We start from the raw sequence: 11,677 nt of genomic DNA, 5'->3' as shown, positions 1-11,677 counted from the left end.
CACATCTGGGGTGCAGACTAATTTCAATCTCAGGTGTTTAAAGTTTATAATAAAAGATATAACATTCATATGCTTTCGCAGGGAAATGACTAACAAACTGCCTTTCACAATTTCTCAACCCAAAACACCTTAATGTATTTTGAAAATTCACAGCAATTGATGTGGATAACTCACCCATGTTCTGGAAAGGGCCCACATGAAAATGCTGCAATTTGACCTTGGATTCCAGCCTCTCCACCACAAAAGCATCTGGCTCGCTGTGGTCTCTCTTGGGTCTTTATTTTTTTCATACTTAGTAAAATTTATAAAGCAGTGACACTCAGCACAATGGAATTTTGTGGTGCATAATTCCCGATCAGACAGCCTGCAGTCTGATGAGTCAGCTCTTTCCACCACTCTCTGCCCGAGGTGTGGCACTCAGAGTCCACTGGTTTGGAAGTAAAAAGCAGCTGAGATGAAAGAACCAAACCAGAAGTTAGGAAAAGCCCCTTCATCTGTAACAAAGGTGGGTATGAGCATACAGATAAAACCTCGATTTTAATTTAGTGTCTGTGCAACACAGTAATCCCATAAGGTAAGGTGAGGATTTCCCATGGAAATAGGGATGAAGGGTGGTCTGAAACTGGCACAACCTGCTCTTCTCAATCTTTGGGTCTGTCATGGGCTGACACTGACCTTGACTATTTGGGATTAAGTCCCTCTTTGTCATGTGACTTCTTCCAGGTGTATTTGATGCAGCTGAGATGTGGTTCTGGCCTTCAGAGTTTTGGGTTTCACATGAGCAGCTGAAAAAGAGTTGAGGGAACAACCCATTCCAAGATTGCTTGCAAAAGAGTGGTCTTGCAAAGAAGTGGAGGGCAAGCTATGTTTGGGTAATGGATTTTGGTAGTACAGAAGCCTTTTTCTACTATTCCCTGAAAAAGGGGGACTGTAAGCTGTGCTTGCTTTTCCCTAGAACATACTTAGCGAGCAACATAGATGGACATTACCTATTTTTATCTATTTGAACATCTGTGTGGAAGGGATAGCCCACCAGTCCTTAATGGTAGGAAAATTCGACAGTGTTTTCAAAGGAAAATTTGGTGGGACAGTGAATACAGACTGAACACAATTTCTAACACAACTAGATCAGCTGGAGGTATGAAAATTAAGTGAAAAATTAAGAAGTAGTCCTGGCCACGGCAAGCACAGGTTCTAGTTCCTGCATGGCATCAGTCACTCCAGTTTACAGAATATGCTTTTCCTCCAAAGCAGCAGCAGCAAATGGACTGACAGGCAAGCAAACTGGGATCTTCAGTCACAGCCTGGTTCTTGTGGTACTTACACAGCTTCTTTCATGAATTATCCCACGGCATGCAGGGCCATGACAAAAAATACAAAAATGGCAGCTCTGTCTCCTTCACTAGCCTGGCCAAACTATATTTGACTGCTTGCTTCCTCACAGTCACAAGGAACCATACAAAGAAACAAGCAAACATACTACCTTTAAATCCACTGTAATTCTATGCTGCTGCCATCTAATTACTTGTCATAGGCTTGTAATCACTGGCACATCATCACTAATTATCTCTAGATACAACACCTGGTTTTGCATCAGTGTGCTCTCCTGAAGCCACAAGCAGGGAGGTTGAAGGGAAGGACATTTTAGGTCTGCAATCGTTGGTTAGGTCAAGTGCAATGCCATGGAAACAAAGAAATCTCAGCTTAGTCCTCAAAGTCATTTCTGGGAATGAAAGCAGGCACAGAGGAGAGTAGCTGGTGATTGCTGAGATAAGCTGGAATGAGAGAGAGTCATGACAGCAGACATGCTTGGAAGCAAGTCAGCATTTGCCATCACAACAGAGGGCAAACACAGAGTGAGACCAGCCAAGCCAGGCTTCACATGCTGGATGATGCCATACAAGAAGCAGGGAACAAATAGGACCAGGTGGAAAGAGACTGATTTTGAGAGGCAGAACATGAACTTGGAGGAAGCAGGCTTACTGCTTTTGAAGAGAATCTTGTGGCACGTCTGGCAGAATATTCTGGGCTTCAAGCTTACAGAGATTGTGTGTTTTCTTACATAAATCCACCTCATCCGGGCCCTAATGGTCCACTCCACAGCAAGCCAGACAGCTGTTATGGTGGCTAAAATCTCACCATTTCTGAAACCATGATCCTGAAGATACCCACTGACATGCAAACAACAGATGTATACAAGTTTTCTAGGTTGTTCCTAGAAATCCACAGTTAAATCTCTGCATTGGTCCATCCATAAGGTGGCTGGAGCTCACCTGAAGTGCAAAATCTCCAGGGTTACCACCTGTTCCTCCGTGTTAGTTCAAGTGGGCCCAGCAGACTCTAGCCAGGTTGGAATATTTGGGGGTTCATACTGATGCCAGATCTGTGCTTGTGACCCTCTTGAAAATATTACTTCTTCTGCCTTGTGAGAGTTTTATACCTGGTGCCTTTTGTCCCCAACAACTTTGTAACTGAGTGACCCAGTTTGCATCTGACAGCAATGCCTACAGTGACAAGGGAGTCCTTAGACACTGAGGAGAAGATATTAGTCGTTCCTTGGAGGACCTGGAGAGGGAGAAAGACAGTCCAGATTCCCCACAGGGAAATTTACAGAACTCTTGTTCCACAATTATTTATTAACATTTTGACTAGCGGCTCATTTCAGGAGGAAAAAAATACCCCACATGTTGAAATGCTGGAATTTTCCATAGGGTTTTGCTCAGCACTAAACAAATTAGCAAAAAGCATTACTGCATTTCAGAAATATTCTTGGAATAACCGAGCACAGAAGATTATAACTTCCAGCTGCTCATCAGATTTGTGGTCTGTTAGTATGACAGACTAACAGCATGCTGAAGTCAGGCTGTGTGAATTGCTTGAAGTTACTCCCTCCAACAATACAATAGCATTCTGCAGTAGAAATGACCACACTATGAACCCGTTTTCCCTGTGGCTTTGACATTAAATACTGAACAAGCTTTTGACAGTCAAATGCTTTGCCCTTCTCACTCTGCAGTGGTTTAGCTCTGGTAAAGGATTTCACCAAAGACAACACCCTGCGCACAGCAGTTCCCCAGGGACTGACATGCAGAGCAACCTGGAGGATCACAAAGGTCTGTCTCATCTTCTAACATGCTATGTCTGAAAGTTTAGAAACTGGAGTTTCTGGTGATGGAGGCATCAGCCACTGGCCCTCCCCAGCTGATTGAGATAGCAGGCTCATCAGTCACCTGCCCTTCATAAACATGCCATTTCTTGGGGAACAAAAGAGCTTGCCCATCTCTGACCTCTGCTTCTAAATGTAAGCGGGACAATCAGACTTTCTTGGTTCTTTCACTGTTTCTTCTGCATTTGTACTTAGCCTGATTTTCCCTGAGGCACATGAAAGGCAGTGCCGGAGGCTGTCCTGACGTTGCTGCAAGAATGATAGTAGAACAACTCTTTCTGTCTGGCAGCCTCCAAAAACAGGACACACTTGTAAATCATGACTGCAGAGAATGAGAAGGCAGCTCTAACTTTGCGTGAAACAAGACAGCTTGGACTTACTTCATCATTGCAACTTATCATGCATGTAATAAAGGGATGCAGTTTTATCAAATAATGTAGGAATCAGATGGCAGTGAAGAAATCAGTGTTAACCTGCCACTACCACTGCCCTGCTGCTTCCCAGTGCTTCTCCAGCTGAACCCACAGACCTTAGGAGAAAATGAGCTATGAAAACTGATGTGCATTTATCGTGCTCACAATGTTATGCTGTCATTGCATACGCTCCATGTGCAAACAAAGATCTGCTCCCTCTAGACCCACAGGAAAACCAGTGTAAAAGCATTCTGAATGGATTTGACATAAAGGAAGGAAATGTCCTCACTCAGGACATGGCTCAAGCTTGTCAGCATTGGTTAAGGGGGGTGTCAAATCCCACCTAATGTCAACAGTCTATTTCCTTCAAATAACATTCTCTAATGAGCATTGTAGTCACAGCTATGGAGCCTGATGCTTCCTGGTGTAATGAGCAACTTCCAGGGACACAGGCAGCATTATGTGAACAAGAAGCCACAATCTGGGACATGCTTCACTTTTTTAACCCATTTTCTATTTTTATTACAGATAGAATGATGTTGCATAAAGCATCTGGGAGCTGGGAACAGCACAAAAGTTTGCCAACAGAAGATGCAGAGTTTTTCCAATTAAGAAACTGCCCACTACCCTGACAAATGGAAAATGAATTAGCAAAGCCATAAGAAAATACCCATCAGAGAACAACAGTGCCTTGGCAGTGGCAGGCAAGATGACCTAATTTGACTTCTTTGTCAATACCTTTGCTATTTTAATCATGCAGCTGGCAATTTAAATTGCTCTTCAAACATTTAAAATATAACAGTAAGTTTACTGGAGAACTTGGCTTGATGGAGAAAAGGCCTGAGAAAATTACATGACACGTTGCGCCTCTCACTAGATACTCTGTTGCTCAGGCTGTTGGCATTTAGAGCCTGCAGTTCTCTACACTGGCTCTGATGGGAACCCCAGTCAGTGCTCTGGCAGCAGCCAATGAGGACAAAGAAAACCAGCACGGGGATTTGAGAGCACAGAACAAGAAAACACACCCCAGACAGGGTGATTATGTCCCATCTTATTTACTAATCCTTTTGCAGAAAGGGATTTGCTTAAAGACCATTTCCCAGAAGGCTGCATCATTCCCCCATTCATAACCCATGCAGCTTACCTTGTAACATGACTGATTTTCATTTCTCAGTGTGCCTTAAACAGTTCTTACTCAACTAGAAAGACATGAATCAGAAGCCTGCCACTATACAACTTCCCATAAAATAAATGCTGTTTCTAGATCAGAAGAGCAGCCTATTTCTATTCCTTCATGATACAACCAGCAGTGCCCATCTGGCATGCTCAGCTCAGATTCCTGACCCACAAGGACCAGCACTCCTGTTCTGGGGTCAGGATGAGAACCAAGCCCTCAAGCCAAGAAAACCCTTGCAGGACTGATGGTTGGCTTTGGTGGGTCCTATGGCAGCGCAAAGCACATGAGCTCACATGCCTACCATCTCCATCTTCCCTGGGCTCAGGCAGGGGAAACAGCCTTCCCACTGGATCCCCTCCCTAATCTCTATCTTCTATCTAATTTGTACAGAGAAGCGAGAGGAGAGCTGGTTTGCCAGCAGGGTTTGAAGTTGTACCACTCATGACTGCCTGACAAACATTTTTCTCCATGAGCGTATAAACATGTGATTTAAAGAAAAGAAAATTTCCTTAACTACAGGGGGCAGACATTTTGTCACTGTATAACTAAAAGCTTCACATCTGATCCAAGACATACATATAAAGAAATATAAACAATGCATTCTGCTGGGCTCAAAAGCAACTGTGCAGTGAACACACACTGAACCCAAACTTCAATTTTCATTGTATTCTTGAACTAGTAGCCTTGCAACACCTAACAAAAAAGATCTTAAAAGTGAATGGCAATTTGAGAAGTAAAAATCAAGAATTGTCTTTTGTACAGTGAATGATTTTCATTAATAGTTAGATTTTAAAGCCGAAACTTTTGTACATTTGCAGAATCAGACCAAGACTGGGCCCGTTCCAGAGAATTTTAATTCCCCATAAAGTTGCACAGCCATACAGAGACATCCCAACCAAAACAAGGGGTTCACTCTAACTTCACTTTGCTTAGTGCACACAGGCACTGGGCAGCCTGCAGTGCAGGGACATGCTGTTCCTCCCAGGAAAGTCTCACTCTTCATGTACTATTGCTTAGTCCAAAGGAGGCAGGGGCTCAGCTCGCTGTGTGAAGCATGCCAACTTGCCAGATCCAAGATCAGCACATCCCACTCATGAGGGGCAGAATATGGTATAGAGGGGGTTTAACCTTCTACTCAGTGGATCTTACTTGCAGCAGGAGAAGGATAAAATCCTTTATGCTAAAGCAGTCCATTTGAAAGGTAAAGACCTGGTGGGAAGCTGCTTTGTGTGCATTTGCTTGGCCAGTACTGGTGGTCTTGCTGCTAAGCATCCAGCTACAAAGGAAGAGCATTTACCAGGAGAACAGCAGTATAAAAAACCCTCGAAAACAAACATATTCTGGCTATTTGAAGGGACACTTCCTTTCCTAACTGCCAGCCACTGTTGCTGCCCCTGCACCTGAAAACATGACAGCACCAGGCTCTTCTCCTGGCACATCCTGGTCAGGTGGCAGTGGGGCTCTGGTGCAGGCATGACACTCATGGTGCTGAGCATTATGAAGCCACAATGCTGGGGCAGCTGCATATTACAGTTCAAGAACTCAAGAACAAACAAATGCAACCCTCTATGGTGCTGCTTTAGAGAAAGGGCAGACACTGACTAGCATTTTACTGTGCTGTGTAACATAAGGCTGTTAAAATAACTCTTTCGAGTTTGCAGGCACACTCTGTATATTTACTGCATCCTCTTTTCTCCTAACCCTTTAGAACTGAACAATTAGTAAAAAATTCAAGTTGCTGTAGATTATTCCACTTAGATGGAGAAAAAACAGACTGAGTTAATGACACTAGTACAAGTCCAGTTACAAAAGCAGACTGCTTCCCAGTGTGCAAAAGGGGGGTAAACAATCCCAAACCATTTCCTCCCACACAACCTCAAGCCTCAGACAGCCAGTGCCCCAAGCCTCCCTCTCTAGGCTTAATCACAGGGTCATTTTTCTCCATGATGGGTCAGGCTCCATGTGGATTTTCCTTAAGAACCACCAGTCCTTGGAGGACTGGCAGAGATAATGGCCCTGCTTTGTTTTTGCAGAAAATGTTGGAAAAAGCATGACTGACGACAACCCGTAACACAAAAATGTGGTGTGAGAAATCACTTGACAGGATGTTGAGCCCAGGTACCATGTACACTTGTTCTAGATAGTAATACAATTTTAGTCAAAACTCCAGTTTTGGTGCTCATGATAGATTTCACAGGCTGCTACTGTTATACAGCCATTAGCATTTGTAAGACCCAGTCTTGGCTGTCCCTCTGTCCTTCGGGCCTCCAGTAGTTTTGAAATAAAGTTACAAAAGCTCTAAAAGCAACACCTTAAAACAGCCAACACACGGAGCTTGTTTGTGCGGCTGGGGTGGTGTTTTTTGCGTGACAGGAACACCCGTGCTTGCGTTTGAGAGCAGCGAAGCTTTTGTGCAGGGGACATTGCTTGTGTCCCGCTGTGGCGTCCACCCGACCGCAGTGCCTGTGCAGGGACCATGGCCCAAGCAGAATGAGATACAGCCCCGGGTTTGTGAGCGAACGCTGGTTTGTGGGCAGCGCCCACGTACTGGCGGGGGAAAACTGTCCCACGGCTCTCGGGGCTGCTGCCGGTGCGTCCGGACACAGCCCGTCTGCCGAGCGCCCCGCACGGCCAGCGGCGAGGCGCTTCCGTGAGTCCGCTCCGTCCTGACGGCTGGAGAGCCCCGGGAAGGCGGCCGGTGGCAGCTCCGCGCGGCGACCCGGACAGCACCGTCCAGCCCGGGGAACGCCGAAGCAGCCGACCCCGGCGGCGGCCGAGCTGCACCCACCCATACCCCACCGCCCCTCAGCCTCACGTCGGGTCCGCCCCGCCCCGAGCCCGCGGCCCGGTCCCGCCCCATCCCGCCCCGTCCGTCCCGTCCCGGCGGCGGAGCGGGGATGGCGACGGACGGGCGGCGCGACGACGAGGAGCTGCCGGTGTACCTAGCGCGGCCCGGCTCGGCGGCGGTGCCTCGTCAGAAGCGCGGGGGGTTCTTCTGCAGCGTCGAGGGCGCCTTCGAGAGCAAGACCCTCGACTTCGGGGCGCTGCGCGTTGGGCAGCGCCGCGCCCCGCCGCCCACCCGCCCCGGCCCCGAACCCGACCCTCCGCCTTGCGCGGCTCCCGGCCCCGGTCCGACCGCTAGCGACCCCCGCGCCGCCTCCGGCCAAGAGCGGCTCCAGGACCCAGCCCCCGCGGACGACACGGTACGGGTCGGCGGCGCGGAGGGGTTGGGCCGGGACCGGAGCGGCGGGCGAGGGCCCCGGGGCGGAGTCTCGGGGGGCGGTGTGGGGCCGCGGGTGGGTCCGGCCGCCGCTCGCCGCCGGGGCTGGCCGTGGAGGAGCCGCCGGCAGTGCCGCAGCGTCCTCCCGCCGCTCCCGCGGCAAGGCAGCGTCGCGGCTGTCCCCGGTGTGCGGAACTCCGCCAGCCGAGCGGGATGTTGGCGGTCTCACCGCGGCACCGGGAGACTCAGAGCCGCTGGCTCGGTTTGCTGCAGCAACTCGTTTATACTTTTATGAAAGAATACCTACTCCCGCGCCGCCGAATATGGAAAAAAACCCCCACAAACCAGTGGGGATATCTATATCTCCCATGGACACAAACCAGAAGTACCATACCAGCAATGGGGGTCGTTACACCGATCTGGAAGTGGCAGTGTTGAAGGTATCTTTAGGCATGAAGTTTCTCAACTTACACCAAAGTGATTAACTAATCCATCCAGCTCCACAGCATAGTCCTTCTGCTGGAGGGTGAGATGGCTTGCTGTGCTGGTTCTGGTCCTGTTTGCACTAGCAGTTGGACAAGTAGATCATTTAGTTAATAGTGTTGAGTGAATCTCTTGGTTGGGATTTCAGTGGGCCTGTGGCTCATTTTTGTATCAGGCACGTAAGGCCATTTGCTGCAGTTGGTCAATAAGTTTGTTAGGTGCTGAACTTTTTAATAGTCATCTTAAGGTCACTAGTTCTCAACCATGAACAGGGGCAAAGCCCCCCCATTTTTGAAGATGGAATGAAAAATCACCTGCGTCTTAGCACAGAGGTGGAGCATTTGTCTTGGGATTTTGCTGGAACCTCCACTTGGGTATGGAGTGCAGACTCTGATAAGTGGAAGACATTTGTGATCTGGAGACCTAACTTCACCAGCTAGAGCCTGGTGGAAACATGGCAGTGAACTGTGATAACTTGGCCTGTCTGGGTTTTGGGGAAAAGTATCAGGCTGTCACAGGTGTCTGCTGTTTTCTGTAGCAATGTCTAGCTAGCCAATGCTTGGTTTGAGCTTTCTTCATTGCACTTTAGTTTCTTCAGCCTTTGCTTTTTGGTTTCTTTCTGGCAGGCTTCTCAGTTCCTGTTCTTGAGCTTTGCTCCTTTGCAGCCCGTTTTACAGAGTCAGGAACAAAATTAACATTATTCCTGTCAGTACCAACCTTGTCCATGTGGTTTAAGTAGCAGCTGCTAAATAAGAAAATAAGTTGAAAGGATCTCATCTCTGGTTTTGTTGTAGTTTTCTAGATAGTATTTTTAATTTTTGGATGTTTTTGTGCATGGATTTAGAATGGTTGCTTAGGTATATACAGTACCTTTTATTGAAGATTTTATGTTCGTGTCCCTGGGTTAATAATAAAAAGTTTATTGTTGTTTAATTTTGTAGTGTTGCATGATGCACAGAATTGATATTTGTTAATAGTCTTGTAAAAGTATTATTAGTAGTGGGGTTTTTTTTAAAGTTAACAGTTTATTAATTGTGTTTAAGGTAGGTGTAGTTTTAATAGAGGTAACTAAAGAATTAAAAAAAAATTGGAAGGATTCTAGAATTTGGTTTTAGAGTTACAGTTAGGGTTAAATGATCAGAACTGACCACTGCATTAACAATTTTATGCTCCTGCTTGTTGGGAAAGAAGCTGAAGCTCCTGACAGCCTGTCTGCATGCTTTGCTGTGACCTTTTCTTTATTAGTTGTGCCAAAAATTCAAAACAGTCTTGTTCCCTTTTAAGGTCTTACACAGAACCTTATCTCTGGTGTTTTGTAGCTTAGGATTTCCTTCAGCAGCTCCTCTCTTCCTGATGATTTCTGCTTCTAGATTTCTTCCTCCAAGGCCTTCCAGTTGATAAACATCAGGAACCAAACCTCTTTTATCTGCACATCTTGTCTAAGAGGGTAGGAAGCTTCCCTGCATGTATTCTTGCGTATGCATGGCTAGAAGAAATCATATGACTTGGTACTGTGGCTTTCAAGTCTGGGGGTGTCCCAGAATAGGATAGTCTTATGGGAAATGAATTGTGCACACTGAGCCCCACTGCCTGCACAGCCATGGGGAGTTTGCCTGCATTGGACTCTGCAGACTCAGGGCACACAAAGGCACTTTTGTCAAGGCAAATTGAACTTTGAATAATTTCACAGATTAAGAAACAGAGAGAGAGCTCAAGTTATCTACCCTTGCCCGAGCAACTTGTTTATTAAAGAAGCTGAGAATAAGAGACTTGCCTGCACCCAGGGCAACAGACAGAGATTAGTCTTCTAATTTTTGCAGCGAACATTTTCTTGGATGTACACACCAATTTTTTTTGTTGTTGTTACTTTTACCTATAATGATATTAATTATAATTAAAGTACCAACATTTCTGCTGGGAGACAACTGCAGTAAGTAACTGCCTGGTGATAACACATGGTGTCATGCAGCTGGACAGCATAATACAGGCCCAGGCACATGGTCCAACCTCAGTTTGTTTTAGTTCAGAGTCTATTGGAAGGACAAAACCTGGGCTGTATATTGGGGCCCATTGAAATCATAGTGGGGATATAGCTCAGAGCAGTTGGGAGCTGTGCCTTTGCTCTGTCAGTGGGAGTATGAACTTTGCCAGTGGATTTAGGGACAGAGAGTGACAGTCATTAGAGTAGGAGCCAGGGGGACTACTGTGGAGGCTGTGGCTATGGGGGGCTGCCTCTGTGGGCTGGTGGGCTTCCTGGGGAATAAGAGATATGCCCTTTAGGTGCTCTTTGCTCAAAGCAGGTTTCCCTTTTCTTGCTAAGTTCTGCTGCAGCGAGAGTTGTTGCACAACACTTAAGATTTGGAGGAACAAAACTGGGGGGCCAGATTCAGCACTGGTCTGGGCTATACGCATAGACCGTTTTTAACAAGACTGATTTAACTCAGTGCAGATTTCCATCAGTAATAGCCAGTGTGGACTCTACTCTTTTGAAGTGTCCTGCAGTTTTCTTTGAGAGTTGTCATGCCATTTGTTTAGCCAGAGTGCATTACTATGTTGACTTCGCTATCATGAAGTCAAAAGAGAGTTTCTCTCTAGGTTGCAGACAGCATCCTCTGAATTCCTGTGGTCAGGATGTTCACGGAGGGCTGGTGATGTGTGAACAGGTACTGGAGAGCCCCAGTACTGGGTATCTGCAGAGGCAAGAGGGCTTTGAGGAGCCTTACTGCCTGAGAAGAAAGTCAACCAGAAGCCTGTGGTGGCCTCCTTGTCCTTCCTCGCTGCTTAGCCATGCAGAGACTGCATTTTCATCCTCCTGTACAGTCACACAGGCAGGAGCACGTGGCACTAACCCCCAGACACTGGGTCCTTCCTGCTGCATGGTTCTTCAGTGAAGTCGTCATTTCCAAGGCAACTGGCTGTAGTCCCACAAACATGGGATTGTGGCTTCACCGCAGGCTGGGGCAGCTCTGTTGGCTGGGGAGGAAGGTGTGGAGGAATGCAAGGGAAACCAGTGGGCAGTGAAAGCAGGTGAAGAGTTTGTCCCCTCCAGAAGACTGGCAGGAGCCAGTCCTTGGCTTTTTCCTGCAGTCAGCCTGTGTCCCACGTCTGATTGTGTGATACCACTTGGATATCAACTTGTGATACACCCTGGAAATACAGGCAGGGCTGCCTTGAATACAGATAGGGAGAACGGAGCTTGAACTAACTTGATTCTCTCT

General features: G+C 47.0%; 1 protein-coding gene across 2 annotated transcripts in view; it reads left to right on the top strand.

The window, feature by feature from the left end:
- Nucleotides 1-7,620: 7,620 nt before the first annotated feature.
- The window catches only part of DPYSL3 (dihydropyrimidinase like 3), a 32,560-nt gene continuing 28,503 nt past the window's right edge, over nt 7,621-11,677 (top strand). Inside the window, exon 1 of one of the 2 annotated variants that reach the window (XM_085074116.1) lies at nt 7,621-7,959. In XM_085074116.1, coding sequence (XP_084930242.1) covers nt 7,654-7,959 — 306 coding nt within the window. In that variant the 5' untranslated portion in view covers nt 7,621-7,653. Of the gene's footprint in view, nt 7,960-8,298; nt 8,417-11,677 lie in introns of those variants that run through there. The other variant, XM_085074117.1, reaches the window with a different exon arrangement.

This window comes from Lichenostomus cassidix, chromosome 13, assembly GCF_008360975.1.
Source record: "Lichenostomus cassidix isolate B80296 chromosome 13, HeHo_3.0, whole genome shotgun sequence".
NCBI lineage: Eukaryota > Metazoa > Chordata > Aves > Passeriformes > Meliphagidae > Lichenostomus > Lichenostomus cassidix.
This window is presented reverse-complemented; position numbering and strand designations above follow the sequence as displayed.